The 18625-nt window shown below is 38.6% G+C and overlaps 1 protein-coding gene across 21 annotated transcripts in view; it reads right to left on the bottom strand.

Annotated features, from left to right (window-relative positions):
- The window catches only part of elna (elastin a), a 62538-nt gene that overhangs the window by 22674 nt on the left and 21239 nt on the right, over positions 1 to 18625 (bottom strand). For 18 of the 21 annotated variants that reach the window (XR_004948909.1, XM_036214848.1, XM_036214849.1 and 15 more), the window contains exons 6-14: positions 8270 to 8305; positions 8126 to 8197; positions 4489 to 4584; positions 2655 to 2702; positions 2457 to 2519; positions 1904 to 1969; positions 377 to 418; positions 236 to 283; positions 9 to 65 (exon numbers count right to left, since the gene is read on the bottom strand). Coding sequence is in view for 20 of the 21 variants with exons in the window: in XM_036214848.1 (XP_036070741.1) it covers positions 9 to 65; positions 236 to 283; positions 377 to 418; positions 1904 to 1969; positions 2457 to 2519; positions 2655 to 2702; positions 4489 to 4584; positions 8126 to 8197; positions 8270 to 8305 (528 nt within the window). In the remaining variant the exon portion in view is untranslated. The remainder of the gene's footprint in view (positions 1 to 8; positions 66 to 235; positions 284 to 376; positions 419 to 1903; positions 1970 to 2456; positions 2520 to 2654; positions 2703 to 4488; positions 4585 to 8125; positions 8198 to 8269; positions 8306 to 18625) is intronic. The other 3 variants (XM_036214834.1, XM_036214841.1, XM_036214837.1) reach the window with 1 other exon arrangement.

Here is an 18625-nt window from a genome sequence, read left to right as displayed (position 1 = left end):
TTTTTCACCTCCTGGCAACTGCCCAGGATACAGCCCACCAGTTCCTCCACCACCTGCAGTGCCACCTAAATCAGGAAAACAAATGTTTGCTTAGATTTTTTTTCAAATGGACTTTTTTTTTTTTAACCAATCAGTATTGTTATCTACCATATTTATCTGCTTTAGACTGTGCAAGTGAAACACCCTAATGGTATGATGTCAAATCACACACTAGTTCCATTCAGCTTTGACCTACCAGCACCTCCTGGAAGACCAGCTCCAACATTACCAAAAGGTCCATAACCTGGAAGGAACATTTTTGTCAGACAGGTCAGTAAATATTAATGGTTAGATGGCATTCAATTGATGCAAAAATCAAAAATAAGAAAATCTGTACCATATGGAGGCTTCGCACCTCCAGGTTTCGCTCCATAGCCCCCTGTGAAACATTGTGAATAGAATAAATATGAATAAGAATGAATACTGATAGAAAATTCAACTTAACCATGTCTTGTTGTAGGTATGGTACTTAATTGGAGAGCGATAATGACAATATTTTTATTCCAGACATATAGTGAGGAAGTAAGAAGAAGCAAAAGACTGATAAGTTCTCCCATTTCCTATAGACCAATTTTTTTACTACACCCATGGAACCCACTATGTATTATTGTCATGTTCCCTCTCTAATAACAACACTTTCAGTTTCACACATGGAAACATCCAACACACATTGTCATGTAAAGACACTCATTTGCTTCCATTGAAATCTTAATACTCAACACACCCAAGCACATTCCCACAAAGTTCAGATTTATATTCATAAATATTTACGGATATATCACAATTTGTTTATATTTTTGATATGAACTTATCTATCGATAATTATAGTACTGTCTTTGTTCTTAAACTTCTTTATGCTTGGACATTCTTTTTTAACATTGAAGTGTGACTAACCATAACTTTAGCCTATAGCATCACATTGATGGGGTTAGAATTTGGAAAAAGTTAGGAATGGCCTTCTTCATTATTGGTAAAAGGTGAATAGGATATAATTATCTAGTACTTTTCTACCTTGCCTTAAGGTTCAGGGCGCTTTGGTTACAGCCCCACTCACCCATCCAAATACAAGTAAACAAGTTCACACACAAGTTCACACACTGCTGCCTGGAGCCAACCTCAACCACCAGGAACGATGCAGGGTTCAGTGTCTTGCACACGCGGGAGGACAAGACAGGGACTAAACCTGCAATACTTCAATCAGTGCTCTACCTCTGCAGTCAACCAAATGTTGGTGGTTATAATACCAATTTCTGCAATGAAGTTGTTTCATTCTTTGCTATTGATTGGTTTGGGTATTTTAAATAATTCTCTCCCTCAAATTGTTTACTCATAAGTTGAAGAACTGTTTATGTCTACCCACCCTGACCCATATATTCAACAGAGTAAAATCACTTGTTGCAACCAACAAATTCTCCCTCTCAACTTGTCATATATGGATGTATGGTTCTGGCCCCTTCTGGGTCACTTTTTGACGTTTTGGATGTCCCCAACTTGTCGTTTTTTTGACAAATTAAATCAGGGGTCCCCAACCATCGGGCCAAGAACCGGTACCGGTCCGCGTCCTGAGGAGTGAGGACCCCTGATAAGCATATGCATTTTTTCCCTGTCTGTAGCCCGGTACAAAGTTGCTCTTGGACCGGTACCAGTTCGGAGGGAGCCCAAACCATACGTCCATATATGATAAGTTGGGGGGAGAATGTGTTGGTTGTAACTTGCTCAAAATCTTTTGTAAACGAAGACCTCTTTGGTCACCTGATCATTGTGAGGATTAAATAATCAGCCTTTTACCATTCCACTGCTTCACAGCTCTAAGTCTTGGCCTAGCAACTGTTTGTTACTAAATCGGACTCAGATCCCATCCTACCTTGTGCTGAAGGGGATTTCAGTGGGTAGCCATGAAACACTCCTGGCTGCATCTGTCCATGGACTCCTGCAAGACAGGAGCTGCAATGAAAATTCAATCCTGACCAAATCCTGCAGCCATGGATGACATAGAAACTTTCTGTAAAATTATTAATATTTCAAAACTCAAATTTTGACTCATTGTTGCCCCTTCTTAATAGTGCATTAAAAAAACATTTTTTGGCCAATCACTGTCTGAAGGTTATTTCCATGTTTTGTAAATTTACAGGTAAAAAGATAAATTAAGATCACTTTAATATTGTTGTATTTATATGACATAAAAGTAAATTTTTGAGTTTTTTAAGTTTTGCTCCTTTACATTTTATCAGCCTTATAGCTATCTAAGGCTCTTAAGGTCTGTTGTAATATTTGTTGTCCATACAACATATTCGTTTTTACATGAACCATTTCTTAGGTTTATTCTCAGACTGGTATGTGTGTGGGGGTGTGCAATCCTTGCCACCTGAACAAATGAAAAACTCGCCAATGCCCCAGAGCAAAGTACTTAATCTTACTAGATTTGGGATTGAGGTCAGTTCCAGTGGGCACCCCAGGCAAAACTCCACGACCATTAAATCCTGGGGGGGAGGGGGTTGTTCACATGCATCAAACAGTTACATTATACAAAACTTCAAAAATAAACATTATTAGCTCAAGTGGGGAAAGTCTGAGAAACAGCAGTACGTAGTTTTCGTTATGAGTCAAATACCGACCTTGTCCTTGCATTAATCCCCCTTGATAGAGTCCAGGAACACCCACACCTGCCAGAGTCAACCACAAGACAAGAGTGCTTCTCACCCACACTCAGAAATAAACTGTTGGTCCAAAATATCCTAACCATGAATGTAAAAACTGTATTACTTGTATATTTATTGGACAACAATTTGTCTGATAACATTTATTACATGTCTTATTGGTTTCATGACATACACACTACTGTTCAAAAGTTTGGGGTCATCCAGACAATTTAGTGATTTCCATGAAAAATTGCACTTTTTTAAACTAAATGAGTTGTAAAATGAATAGAAATATCATCAATACACTGACAAGATTAGAAATAATGTTTTTTTTTATTTAAAATAATATTTTTTCCCATTAAACTTTGCTTTTGTCAAAGAATCCTCCATTTTGGCAGCAGTAACTTCATCCTCTTGCTCAGTTATGCAATCGGGTCTCCCATTTCTTATTATACTCTGGTTAGGGCCTGTTTGTGCTGTTCTCTAAATAGAGGAGTAAACACTGTTAAGGAAAATCGTCAATTTCTTGGCAATTTCTCTCATGGAATTGCCTTCATTTCCAAAAACAACAATGTGATGCTAGAGGTACTCAACCTACTCAGAGGAAGGTCAGTTTTATAGCTTCTCTAACCATCCAAACTATTTTGAGTTGTGCTTGCATGATTGCACAAGGATTTTCTAATCATCTGTTAGCCTTCTGACACGTTAAGCAAACCCAGTGTACCATTGGAATGCTGAAGTGATAGTTATTGAAAATGGACCTCTAGTTATTTTTGTAGGTAATGCACCAAAAACCAGACATTTGCAGCTAGAATTGTCATGTTGTTAATCATTTACCACAGTAACAATGTGTAGAGTGTATTTCTGATTAGTTTAAATTCATATTTGTTAAAAAAAAATAGTGCTTTTCTTTAAAAATAAGAACATTTCTAAGAGATCACAAACTGTATATTCAGATAGATTTCTACAAATGTTTTTGTTATTAACTCAAAAACTTTCCAAAAAAGTGTAAAAAGTGTAAAACAGGAACAAAAGAAAAAGTCCAACCCTTTCTTAAAATTCTTTGCTATGTATATTCAGTTTTATTGGGCCTGTTATTCAAAATGTATCTAATCGAAGTGACTTGATATTCAATTCAACAAATGGAATATTGAGTATAAATCCATGAAATAATTTTCAAATAAAACACTTATCTTTTGACAGCTTTTATGTTTATTTTCATGTAAAAAAAACACTTTTTTCCATGAATAAACAACATCGATTTAAACCCCCCAAAATTTGAAAATTATGGGATATTTAATTGAATTTTGTTAAACATAAAACATAAATTAAAGTGTGCACCTGTGAGTCTAAAAAAAAATCCTTGACATTTTTATTTAACGGATTTGATACTATAAGTAGCAGTGAAGATGTGTCAAAATAGTGTCAAAGATACAATTTTTTGCCCCAAAAAAGTGAACCGATTTTCAGTCCAGAGCCAGCTGTAGGGTCCCTCAGGCAGCGCACGGACCCGTTAGTGGAAGCATTTCTTTCAGAAGATCTTTGGGGCCCTGTGGGCACAGCTGTAAAAACTGCCTGAACAAACATTTTAAAATTCAGCCCAAATCTGAACTGAAGTTAAGACTTTGTGGTTTACTCAAAAAAGACTTTGATTATTTTTGTAAATAATTAACTTCTCTAAAAATATTTTCAGGCCCACCAAGTGTCTGCCATGTGAAAATTATACTTGTCTCTTGACTTTGTTCAGCTGCTTAAATGCAGCATCCTGTCTGCTTTCAGTCACATGAGGTTATTGTTGAGTCTGTAAAACCTGGCACTTTGGCAGCTTTCTTTCCTCCAGCCCCTCCTACTCCTCCACCTCCTCCTCCTCCTCCTCCTGGAAGGCCTGTCTGAGGAATCACAGGAGCTAAAAAAGACAGAACAGAAATAAAATGGTGAAACTTTACACATTGAAAACATGATGTATACCCGTGGATAAATACAGACTCAAGCTAAATGAATGAAAAACGATTATAACCATGATGTATGCCTCCGATGGACTTAAGCGAGGTTAATGTGTCTCCTTTTTTTTTTATTTTTTTTTTATTTTTTTTTTGAATTGCCTTGCAGAAAGTACTTTGCTTTGGACGCAAATTGGCTTATAGTTACGAAAATGAATTCCAGAGAAGCTGACATGACGCAAGTTTGGACTTTCTTTTCATTACAAAAAAAAAAGAAGCAAAGTCAGAGGGGAAAAAAGTGGAGAGCGTCTCACCAAAAACCTGATTTCGGACCCTGGTTTGTTTTCCAGTACCACAAAGTGCCCAAGTATAATTATTAAACAAAACATATCATTCTGTTACTTTAAAGCTACAACTGAAAAAAACGTTTCCCTGCATTTATTCTCAGACCTCCTGAGAGATGTCACCCGTATGGTTGTGGTAACAAAAGTAAATAGTGAATGAATTATGTATCTTGGACAGGACAATAGTTTCACACATGACTTCAACTGTGGCAATGAGGTAATAAAGTCAATTTTAGTGTTTTTAGAAGAATTCAAGCTTCTGATTTGGGAACAGGGGCTGGAGTAGTAAAATTTCAGTTAAAGTCCCAATGAGGTTTCACTAGGGGCGTGCATTGGCAAGAGTGTGGCGATATGATATGTATCGCGATACACGTGTCATGATACCTATCCCGATATATCCCAAGACAGTACCAGACAATCGTTCACTATTAATTATGACTTAAGAATTATCTAAATATTAAAAACATTTTCCACAGAAGTATAATTGTAAATACGTGTTATTTAAGGATTAGAACATCAAGCTCTTCAACCGTCTCATAAACAAGTTGCTTTTATCCAAACAAATTCATGGTGCTTTTATTTTGGTAATTTATGAAATATTTTAGACGAAAACAAAGATAAGGCTGAACTTCAAATAGATACAAGTTTTGCCAAATAAAGTATCGCAATATTTCACTGAATTGATATTTCTTTACACCCCAGTTGTCCCGCACCTGTGAGTGAATTTTGTTCTCCGCATCTGACCCATCCCCCGGGGGAGCGGAGAGCTGCAGACACAGCTGTGCTTGGGAACCATTTGGTGGTTTAACCCCCAATCCATAAAGCTGAGTGTCAAGCAGTCAGGCCCATTTTTAGAGTCTTTGGTATGCCTGGATTTGAACTCAGAACCTTCCAGTTTCAGGGCAGACACTCTCCCCCAAGCCCACTGTCCTTTTTTTCTTGTCTGGAATGTTGTGATTCCAGAAGTTTGATACTCTAAAGATCATCATACATATCACGACCACTAGAGGGCTCTTTGATACCAGGGCCAGATTGAGGATTATGTCAAATCCACTAACCAGTCATTGAGATTGAGAACAGATAATCTCACTCCACCCACATGTCTGTCACCACAAAAGGACAAAAGCCAACACGGTTGACGTTTACTTTAACACGAGGAGGCAGCCAGCTTGAAAGGCATTTTCCTTGTCTCAATTTTATAATTATTTTGCTCTGTAGGAAGAGAGCCTCCAGTTCACTGCTGAGGGAGCTTGGCAGCAGAATCAAACATATTCTTTTACTTGTTTAAACCTTTTTTTCCAATTTTTAATCTTAAATGCCTTTTACGTTGCATGACAGATGTTGCTCTTTGCCTGTAAATATGCAGTCTGGATGAACTGGGGAAGAAAAGTCACGCTTTTTTTTTTTTTTGTCTGTAGAGTTTCAGAGAAACAACGAGTTGCTTTAGGTGTCATGAAAGCAGCACAGAATAAATCCAGAAACCGGAGTTTTGTCACTGCCAACCAATCCGTAAGAGCAGGCTCCTCGCCATTCCACAGTTGTGGACATGATTGAGGCCCCCCGAGTTCATTTCTAATCAGTCAGCCTAATTTAAAACAAATCATGTTCATGCACACACGCCAGAATTTAAGGCCAGATCATGCTCTGCTGAGGTTCAGAATGTCTCACGTATACAATAAAATAAAAAGTCCTCGTCTGCCAAACTGTGTTTTCATGTTGAGTTGCTATTAATGCAAAACATTTCTTTGGCTTTCTCATGACATGCAAGCGAGCAAATGTATCAACGTTCGACAGTACTTCATTAGAGCAGTCTGTATGGTAGTCTGTCAGCTCTCTGGTGGAGGTGTGGGACCACCTGCACCTGTGAGCAAGACAAGCAGAGTCTCTGCTGAGTGGACCGAGGGAGTCCAAATGCAGCCCTCGAGGGTCGTGTCCTACATGTTTTCCAACCGAACTGCCATTTGAGCTCCTTACTGGCTAAACGCACCAAATCCAGGTAATCAAGAGCAGATAAGGAACTATTTCTGGAGAACCTGCAGGAGACCGGCCGTTGAAGCCTGGATTTGGACACTCTTGATGTAGAGTGTTCAGAAGAACCATAAAGTATTTTGAGCATTTCCATTATAAAATGGACCCATTAGGGCCTAACTGAACCGTGCCATTTTTTTGGCCCCTGTTGGTTGTAGATCCATAGAAAATGGAATAGATCAATTTGGGCTGAGCTACTGTCATTATAGGATGAAACCCATTGATTGTTAGAAGGTCATCATGGCAATAGAAAAGGCCAAACCAGTGCCAACATTTCTAAACATTCAACTATTGTCTTTCAGTTGACGTGTGTCAGGAAAAATGTTTGCCTAAGACAGCAAGATCTGGCTGGCACTGGAAATATAAACATTCTTGCCATTGTCATTGTTTTTGTTAGCTTTGATTTTACTGTATTTATTTTTTGTTTATTTATTCATTCATTTGAGGGGGACATTGCACATTAAAAAGCATTGCTGCCAATGCACCAGAGTTAGTTCAAGAGCTATTTTGGTCCACATTGGTGTGAAAGTAGCATAAGAAATCAAAGACTATCTTTGTTCACGTTGTTTTCATCTCAACATTTTTGCAACTGAACTGCAACCATTTGTCTCAAGCAGAAACCAAACCAACTGAAGATTTGTGCCTTTGAGATGGAGCAATACTCAGGCGGGAAATCCGGTGAAGGTTGAACAAATGAGTTTCTAGGCAGCAGAATGACAGTTTTCACAGATAGTTCTACCACTGGGAAGTTGGGTTTCAGATGGGAACACACAGAAACCCGTGGGTTTAAATCACTCAGACAAAAAGCTGTTTTAATACGCAAGAGAATCAGTGTTTTTGGTTCTAAAACCCTCATCTGGCTGTTTTACTTTTCACATAACACTCTCCAGCTGAGAGCATAAACACAGATTCATGTCTGTAGTCAAAACAAACACCAAAAAAGTGAGTGAAAGATAATAAATGTCCATTTCTAACAATAAATACCCATCTTCCTGTTTGTTGACCTCATTTCCACTGAACTCACTAAGCTTTATTGGCAGACAGTTGTTCCTGATGGACTGTAATAGAAGTGATAAAAGCCTTTTCTCAAAAAAAGGCTACACTTTGGTTAAGACATTTAAGCCATCTGGTGTACCTCTTTTGGCAGCTTTCTGTCCAGCTCCTGGGAAAAAGCCCCCAGTTCCTCCTCCATATCCTCCATAACCACCTAAAAGACATACGGTTTGTGGTGAGTCGCAGCATCAGGTCCAGCTCCGTTCCCAACTCCAGCTCATCTCACCTCCTCCATGGCCTCCAACTCCAAGATTTCCATAACCTAAAAAACAAAGGAAAGGGTCATCAGTTCAAAGCAAAAGAAAAGCAAACAATGGTCCACAACTAACAATAAACAACGCATTCTTCATCCAAATGTTTGTGGTTTCTTCGGCAGTTTTCACTCATCCATAACCATCACTCAATCTTTCAGCGCAGCATTTTTCAGGACCTGTGTGGCATTAAATAAAATAAGACACATCATCTGCATTTAATTATATGAGGTTACAAACACTTAGTAGTATTTTTCCAGAGCTGACTCAGGAATAACAAACCCTGAGAGGATGAGCAGCACATTTGTTCTCCATAGCAGACTCCCGCTGGGCCGCACTGGTGCCATCATTGCACACACGGATGCAGAAGTGCACACTGCGTTTGTCTGGTTATCATCTATCAGTAAATGGAATAAAGAGAAGACTTTGCTTTTGACCAAAAATATGACTTATTTGCTGAATTACAGTCCTTAATCTAGTGCTTCTCACCTCTGTTATGTTGAAATGAATCCTGTCAATCGATTAAAAAAATTAATCACACTTTTGGGTTGTGGTTAATCACGATTAATCACAATGTTTTAAGAGGGACATTTTATATTACAATATGCAGCTTTTGAACAAAAACAGACCAGAGAAAAAATGTTTCCATTCATTTGTATCATTGAAATATTTACTGTGTAATCAAAAATGTGTTATTTTTCTGTTACATCACAGACAGTAACTGAGGATTATCTTGAGATAAACTTGAAATTATTCATGATAGGACTTGCTTCTAACCATCTAAACAGAATTTTGTTTATTGAAGAGTAAATAGTACAGTAACCTGATTGGGGAACCTAGAAGTAGACTAAAATTACAGTAAAGTTTAAGAGACTGTTTCCAAAGAAACCATTACTTGCTTCCGTCTTCATTGAGATTCTAATATTTCCCAAAGGAGTGATGGTTTGCTTGGAGCTAGTTTATCTTATGAAAGATTAGCAATAACCCAGAGAACCATTGTATTAGCCCTTTTTATTTAAAATGTGATTAACACTGAGCAGCTTTATTTGATCTTATTTATCACAGAGTGTAGTGTCATTTACGCTTTATGGACATATAAGAAGTTTGCTGTGGCTCACCTGTTGAGTCAAATCGCAGCATGGTTTACTTTACTCTTGTCATTCGTGATATTCGTAATCACACTAAAGAAAACCAACATTTTGAAGTCAAAAATGACTAGATTTCCAAAAATGTAGAAAAAAAGGAAGAACAAGTACTTTTGACAGTTGTAACCTACTGTATATCCTATAAATGCTGGTGATGATTCAGCATTTGTATGTTGATTAAAACCTCATTCAAGCAATTTTAAAATCTCAAAAAGCATTTAAATTGACACTTTTTATATACAAAAAAAAAAGTCCACCCAAAACAACTACTACAAATGTATGTCAAATCCTTTAAGATGTATACAATAGTTTTTGATAATTAAAGAAAATATGTTTTTTTATTGATCATTTTTACATTACTAAATTTCAAATACAGGAGGAGCATTCTGGCCTTGAGGTCTCCAAGTTGATCTATGAGCATCAAAGGCTTTGAATTCCCTTGACGCATAAATAAAGTCATAACGCAGCTTGGGTTTCTGCAGTTTGACAGGAACAAATCATATGAGAGGAATATATGGATGTGGAAAAAATGTGAAACGTCAGGGAAGAAAATAAAATGCCTACCACCTGCTTACTGGCAGACAGGCTGGATTCTTACAGTAAAAGCATCACAGTTCTGTTAATGCACCAAATTCACTTTCATCAGTTATTTATGAATCTTTAAATGGATCTGCTTGCTATTGCTGTAAGAAAAGGAGTACTTAAGGATGAGGGCTTACAGTGTCTGAAAGATTAACTGTCTCATGCTCAAAATTCCCTTGAATATAGCAGAATTTAATTTGAAAGACTACCCCACCCAGCTGTTCTGGTTCAATACACAGCATGTTTTTAGGCAATTTTTAGACATGAAAAGGTGTAACTAAACCTGATTTTACATTTAACTTCTCATTTAATGCATTCCATGTTTACTTATATATATTAATTAATGTTTTTGCTGTAAGGAGGATGAAAAAAACATTACAGACAACTAAGAATACTATCTATTCATTTTCTATGCCCACTTATCCCTGTTCAAGGTTGGGTTATTGTACCGAGCTACTGAAGACTTTGTTTGTAAGTCCATTGGCGGGCCAGCAATGTCACTGATGAATTTAAAGTCTCACTCTAACAGTATTTTTTTCTGTTGTAAAAATGTTCCCATAGACTTTTTTAATATAATTATGCTGTTTTTAGCCAAAATCAGAAACCAATGTCGTTTTTAAGACATATTTTCTGCAGAGCAGCATAAGGTCTTTAGAAACTCTCATCTGGGTTTTCAGCTGTACTGTTGGCGCAGAAGTTATTGCAGCTAATTTTCCTATTAGTCATTTGTTTACATGCTCATCTGCTAGCTTATAGCAATTCACAAGCCCAAGCTAACATTAGCGTGGCAAAACAAAGTGAGCAATACCAGCATGAAAGTGATGCCTGAAGCTGTGCACTTTGCTTCAAACATCTATTTTTCTGCAAGTGGATGTATAAGAATTGTAGTAGAAAAGGAGACTTTGGCAGATGCTGCCACACAAACCCAAGGTTTTTCAAACACCCGTTTTTTTGTTGCTCATGATTCAGAGGTACAAACTGTTGAAAAATGTAACTTTTTAGGTGTGACCCTCTCCCAATGACCTCAGCTGACATTCAGATACCAGTAGTACTTGTCAAGAAGACTCACCAGCATCTTTTCTCTTTGCGGAGACTTGGAGAATTCACTCAAAACAAAACCATTCTTTTACAGTCAATCAATGTTGCATTGAAAGTGCTGTGCTGTTTGGTAAGTGAAAGAAAATAAATATTTTAGCAGCGTGTTCAGCTAACAGGACTATCAGATGCAACCTTTCAGTCTTGAAAGCCATTTATAAATCTAGACTCATAACAAGAACAAAACAGAGGATTTCTCTGGTCGTCCCACCACTGAGGTGAGCTATAAAGTGTACGACATTAGGTCATGCTAGAAGCTTCTTCCCTCAGGCTGTGAGGTCCCTGAATGAAGCAAAGATATTGGGCTATTTAAATAAAGTTGAATTAGGAATGTATCACGCTGGACAGCATTTAGAATTGCACTTGAACAGCTGCAGTTGGCTGAGCAGAAAACAAATTTATCTATGGTTTATATTTGTTTATGTTTTAAATCTGTCCTATTGTTTCCTCGTGCTTGTGTGGGAGAGATCTACAGTTGTTTTTCCTTCTTCCAATGTGCTTTAACTATTATGAATGGCAAATTATTCTATTCAATGACTGCAACAACAGGGATCCCTGAGACTACATTAGAAAAAAACATGAAACAGAGAGACACGATGATCCAGCAAATTGCTGAATCATCTGATTCTGATGATGCTCAGGAATGTGCAGACAGGTTTAGCGTGGCGTTTCAGGACCTACACAAAACAAATGTGGGCACTGGACCTTGCCAAGGCCTTGGCATGCATCGCAAGCTCAGACGCTAAGCTGAGCATCATTGCAATAAAAATCCATCAACTTTAAGCCTGATTCCTCCTGTTGTTCAGTCATTCTCAGAATCCCTTTGAGACAAAAAGCAATCGACTCCAGAATAAATCAGCACATTTTCTTTATAAGTCTTATATCGGCGGCAACATCGAATCTGTTTCATGTTGCTAATACTCAAGAATTCTTACAGTTGTTAAATTTACCCCTTGGAACGACAGAACGTCGAAGCGGCTTGTTGTAGGTATAAGTGTGACTGTTGGAAATATACCGCTCAGTCGTGACAGGCGGGATCGTGCAGACTTTAGCTTATTCATCCATCATGCGGTCCACCCGCGCTTGCATGTGTTTATGACCTGGCTCTGGCAGGCGTGCGCAGGGTCAGCCTGCACCTGCCACGTTTTGAGCTCAGCTCTTGGATTTGAGATCAGGAGACGAAGAGCAGACACGCAGAGGTCTGTCTGTGCGGGTGAAGGGCTGCGCTTGTGTTTGCCGACCATGAGTGGAGACATTGAGCAGAGACAGGGTTTACGCAAGAAAATACGGAAAGTAACCTTATTTTTTCAGTAGTTCTGACATCATTAAAACACTTAGAAAAGTTAAACAAACAAAAAAAAGAAGTTAATTGCTTTCCTGGTAAAAACACGGGGACTAGAGAAGCTTTGTCGCTTTGGCATGCGTCATTGACAGTGTGTTTGTTTGATGGACTGTTTTTGCACATATTCAATTTTAAACTATCTCACCTAAAATAAGTATGTTTTTCTTAGACTTATATATCAGCTCACACCTACAGACCTGTCCTTCTTGGAAGCCTTTATCACTTAGAAAGTGATGATCCTATAGCATCAAACCATCAGCTTTCTTCACAGCTTTTTCAAGTTGTTGACTTTTTTGGTGACTTTTAACTCAGAAAAGCCTGAGAGACCACTTAAAATCCAACTGCCTTTGGACCCCAGACAAAGGATCTCTACTAAACATTAAGAGTCTACATAAAAGAGGGTGGGGACAAAAAACCTGATACTACACAAGAGGGAGAACTGGGGGCCAAACTGGAAGGTAAATGATGCGGTGCAGCAATGCATCATAGTTTCCCGGCTTAAGACTTCTTAGAAAACATATGAACAAAATGTGATTTACTGCCCGTTTCCGTGCAGAAAAATACTGTTGACTTTCCAAGCTATGCGGTGACAAGTGCACAGTCTGGTTGTCGGGGTGAAGTTTGGAGCTTTGGGGTTGCATATATTAAACATTAAACCCTAAGATACAGTATGTGGTCTCCTCATTGTACAGAAGAGAAAAAAAAACTTTGCAGCTGAAATGTGTCATTAGTATCAACATTTAGAGACCCACTCCAATGAAAATTGTCTTTTTAACATGTTTTTTTATGATTTTTCCCATAATGGACATCATATATAAATAAAAATTAAAGATTACATCCATTTTTCTGAATATTCAAATTGCGCTGGATGAGGAGCAGATGAAAACCTGCAGTTTAAAAAAGCTCGTGTTTGTGAGGCAACAACTGCTTTGAGTGGGCAAAAGTCTCTGTTCTGTAATACAATTCTGAAGCATCCACATGCAGACAAATAGATCTGTTAACGTCTTCATTTGAGCTGCCATCTGACTCAAAGCCATATGGGTGGATAGCTCCAAAATCTTTTTTTTTTCTTTTTGCTAGCTTAATGCTAGCTTGGACTTGTGACGTGCTATAAGCTAGTGGGAGAAATTGTAAACATAGAACTACTGGGAAATAAACTGAGGCTAATTTCTGTACCAACACAACACAGAGGTGAGTGTCTAATGAACTCCTTTGCTGCAGAAAAATGTCTTAAAAATGACACAGGCTTCTTGACTCCCAAGAGGACCTGGTGGCAGACAAGATGGTGGCTGAAAATCATTAGGCAGAAGCGGAAATTCCACAAGATTTCAAACTTGACCGGCTTTGCATCAATAAAAAAATACTTTATATTAGTACTGTGTTGCACACTTTAAAGTGTTGCTTACCAACGCAAAATTGCTTTTGTTCGCAGATCAGCTAATTCATGTTGATTGTGGATGGAGTTACGGTATGTCAAATAGCAATGTAATTTTGACAGAAACACCTCAGGTGGTAAAGCTTCAAAGTTTGAAATGCAAATACATATATATATATATATATATATATAACTGTTAGGGTTGCTGGTTATAGTCTTTTTCTTCCAAAAACAAAAGTATTTTTCCACTGAAATTTGCGGCGGGGTAAGGGGCGTATATGATGTTTGGTCTTGAACCACTCCTTGATACTGGCAAAAAGCTGCATAATCCTAATTAAAAGACCACTGGGAGAAAAAAAAATGTTAGAGCGAGAATCATAAGACTTTTTTTTGTGCCATTTTCAAAATACAAGATACTAGCTCATGGCGGTAGAAAAAAAATGTACAAGTTTCTGCATGCCCTCTTTGTCTTTTGTGTTTTTTTTTTGTTTGGCTGTTCTTTATTGATGTGCAATATTATCTCATTAGAACAGCCACGTTAACTTGTGTGCTCTAATTGTTTTGTGTGGTGTTTTTCAATAAGTGTGTTCTTCAATTGCTTCAAGGTTGGAAAAGTGTTTGCTGCTGCTTTCCTCTTTGGCAAAGCACCATCAGAGCAAAAGTATTGCACAATTAGAGATAAAACGTCTCAGCTTTTGCCTTTACTCCACTGCAGCTGCAGTTTGTGAGTTGGTGTGGAACCGACAACCCAAAATGACACAGACAGAAGATGCTCCACTTATGTTGTTTGTTTACACGGAATCCTCAATTTTTGGGAAGCCGTCACTCATCAGTGGTGATCTGCAAAAATATAATCTGACAAATATTGACGTTTTATAGTGCAGAGAAACATGCAGCCGTATTCTTCCACACTTGTTGCACCGTATCATGCATGATACTGTTTCACTGCAGACCGAGTCAGGAGTACAGGAAATCAGACAGATTGTTTTTTTTTCAGCCACAAGTCATGTTCTCGAACTTGGGTCCAGTGCAGAAGATGGATGTTAGCCAGTGTGAAGAGAACTCTCTGGTTTCAACCTCATTCTCCACTGGGGTTAGGCAAGGTAATTCTGTGTTTCAGGACCAGAGCACTACAAGATCCATTAATCAAAACAATGTCGTCAGCTCTATCTTTTCTGTCTGTTTTGCTGCCCTTTCTCTCCCTCACCCTTTCTTCTCTTGCTGGTGTCTGAGGGGTTATGGGAACCAAAGGCAAAGTGTTAAAAAGCAGAGACCAAAAGGAAACTAAATCTGAGAAGTAAAGAGGCATTCGCTCGATCCTTTCCATCTCCTGTTTTTCTCTCCTCGTCATCCTTCCTCTCTACTTTGTGAACCAGCTGGACCCGGTGAAGGGTTTAATTTAAGAGAGTAAAGAATTCCATGGCAGAGATCCACTGTAACTGACGGCAGGCGCAGAGAAAAGCAGACTTCGGAATGCCCAGGAGATTTTTTGGAACATGTTTCTGTTCTTAATCCTTTACTGAACTGGCCCGGTAGTGTTCACAGACAAGCCAACTTATAGATTTCTGTCATTCTTTTTGATACCATCTTTTACCGTAGAAACTGGTGTTAGATTGCAAGGTGACAGGAAAGTAATTGAAGAATGTGTAAATCACAAAGAAAAAGGTTGAGGAAGCGGGGTAGCGTGCCGTGGCAGACTTTACCTCAATTACATGCAATGTGGGGGAACATCTTTAAAGATTAAAATGTTGACTGTCAGTAACTTTCCTTTGTTCCCCTAAAACATTTACACTTCACGTATATTTATGTCCTTCACATGACAACCGATTTCTAGTAGTGTCAAATTATCACTCTGTTTTACTTCCTAAGTAGATGGTGGACTGCGTTTTTACAAGGTGATGCATGATAAAGTGGATGAAAGCAGCATGGTGTGAGGTGCAGCAGTGACTGTAGTTTGCGTGAGACAAGTTGACACACTCAAGCACCCCTGCCCTTCATTTCCTGTGACCTCCGCTGCTCCCTGTCACGGCCGGGTTTGACGCTCTGTCGTTCTCGGGCATCGAGCTGCTGGACGTCGCTCCAGCCACACGTTGGAATAATTAAGCATTCAGAACAGGCTCTTTCCTCGCTCGGCCGGCCTGACTTTGGCGGCGAGCCTTTTATTGTTTTTGCTTTTCCTTTTCCATTGAGTCATTGACACAATCAATGAGGGGTCCCAAGTCCTGAGCCGCCCTTTTCGCCAGATGACCCCAAGAGCAAAATTTTAGAGCTCGTGCTGACAAACTGGGAAAGGTTCCCGACGTTTCTTAACAATTTTGCTTTTGGGAAAAGGTCCAAGTCAAAATCAGTGTAATAAAAGTGCTGCGTTCATGTGGATACTCATAAGTCACTTTGGTGTTAAATTCTCCTTTTAAATGGCTCTTTTGTTTCACGCTACAATGAATAAAAAAACGACTTTGTTTCATTACGTGTTAGAAAGTGGCACAATGAAGAAAATCTGGCAAACTTTTTAGGGTCTCACCAACCCACACACTTGGGCACCAGGACACATACATCACTCCTGAGTCACTGACTGATCATTAGACAGGGCTTTCAAATTAACTGCAACTGTAAAAGTCACCAGTCCATGATATGTGGATTACAAGTCCGGCAGCTGTGCCAAACCGAGCCGGCGTGCCCACCGACATCTGTGGCAGCCTGCGCTCGCCAGCCCGTGTCGTTGGGTGTTTCTCACCACCACAAACACCAGCCTCTTTCCCAACACATCTGTGCAAGTGCAATTATTCCTGTCGTTTAGTACAAACTCATTTGCACACCCCGAGTTCCTGCATGTCCACAGAGTCACTGATGTCATTGTTTATACTGCGAGCCTCACAGAGCAGAACATGCAGTGCGATGGACTCTCAGGTTGGGCTGACACTTCTCTTTCTCTTGTTTCTGCGAGAAGAACTGGACTGCACTCCGCTTCCCTACCAAGAGGGCATTGAACTGTAGTTCACGCACTCTATGTAGAAAAACTGATTATTTCTTGGAGCATAAGTGACGAGGTTGAGTTGTGCACTGGACAAAACCAGTCAACAAATGCAGCCTGTGGCCACAGGATGTAAAATTGGCCAATAGTGTTGCAGATGGTCTGCACATGCATCTAACTGTCATTCCACTGAATACTTTTATGTCGAGTCAGGACTAATGGGAGAAGGAAGAGTTTTTAGGGCCGCTCCATTTAAAACATGCAAAGGGAAACACTGACGTTGAGCGTTTGGAGTCGGACAGGTTCTCTTGTCGTCCTGTGATCATCATGTCACACTGAAAGGTATTCTAATAAATAAATGGGACACTCGTCAAACCAAACAGAAACACTAGAGCAAGACTGGAAAAGCTATTGAGGGAATGTTTCATTACAGGAGTATATTAGCTGGCAAGACAGACTATCACATCATCTTACTACATGAGAGGTCTAAAGGGCAAATTCTTTGTGATTTAAAAACTATTTATCTTCATGCTCATTTTGCCCATCCCTAAATCTGATAACAATCATGAAACCAATAAAATATTTTTTTATATGAAACATTTTTTTATAGTGAGAGAGATTTTTGTTTAACGATTTTTTAAAGATCACTCAAAAGAAAATTGTATTTTTTCTGCTTCCGACATACTTTTGTAGCATTTTTCTCATGATAGAGGACAAAAGGAAAATACTTTAAGATTAAATTTAATCTGAAAATTTAATATTTCTAAGTATTTTTTTATTTAAATTGTGATGGATCAAGAGCAGATGAGAACCGGATATTTGAAAAGTTCGGGTTTGTGATGCAATGACTCCCGCGGTCAGGCCAAAGTCTCCCTTCTCTGCTCCAATTCTGAAGTATCCACTTAAAAACAAATAGATCCATGAAAGGGCCCAGACTGTGCTTTTCTTAACTTTCAGAGTAAACTATACCCATATATATGATCATATATTACCTTTTGCACTCTAAAGAACAAATTATTGATGAAATATGAGTTATTCTTGTGAGTTTTTTTCCAACCCGGAAGTAAAATGCTTCAATCTCTGAGGCTCCGTCTTTCACTGCTTGTGATTTTGTATTGTGTATGTCCTTTAACAGCTTTGTTTTCCACGTCTGAGATGCTATCTGGCTTAATATTGCTTGCCGTTTTTTTTTTTTTTGCTTTGCTAATGTTAGCTTGGGCTTGTGATGTGCTATAAGTTGTGGGAGAAAGTGTAAACAAAAGAAATGCTAGGAATTAGCGGAGGCTAACTTCCACTGCAATAACCTGATATGAATTTCTAATGAGCCACTGCCTATGTGCAGAAAATCTGTCTTGAAAAACAACACAGGATTTTTGATTTTGGATAAAAATTGCAAATTTTATAACTAAAAGATCAAAGGATATTATTTTGCAATAGAAAAAAATCAAAATTGAATGTAGCTGATCTTGATTTGCCTATCTTTCAACAGAAAAAAAACTGACACGATATTAGAAGATCATCACGGTTCTCGTCTTAAAACCTTTTTCTGTTTACTACCTCTGATTCTGACAGACTCATGCAACGTTGGTTAGCACGCAACTTTATAACCCCTGTGCTCGACACATGTGGAACATGTGCTGCTCAACCAAATCAGAAATATATCTCCAAAAATACATATCAGTAGCTCTCATATTTCTTTGACAACCACGAGTCTACCAAGCATCCGTTAAATCTGAAAGGACTTCTTTCCACTTATACAGATCAATAAAACCACGATCTTCTGTTAGTGATCTACCTTTGCAGGCTTTTAGGGAAATAACA

This window comes from Oryzias melastigma, linkage group LG13 (assembly GCF_002922805.2).
Source record: "Oryzias melastigma strain HK-1 linkage group LG13, ASM292280v2, whole genome shotgun sequence".
NCBI lineage: Eukaryota > Metazoa > Chordata > Actinopteri > Beloniformes > Adrianichthyidae > Oryzias > Oryzias melastigma.
Note: the sequence above shows the minus strand (reverse complement) of the source record. Positions and strands in the feature narration are given on the sequence as shown.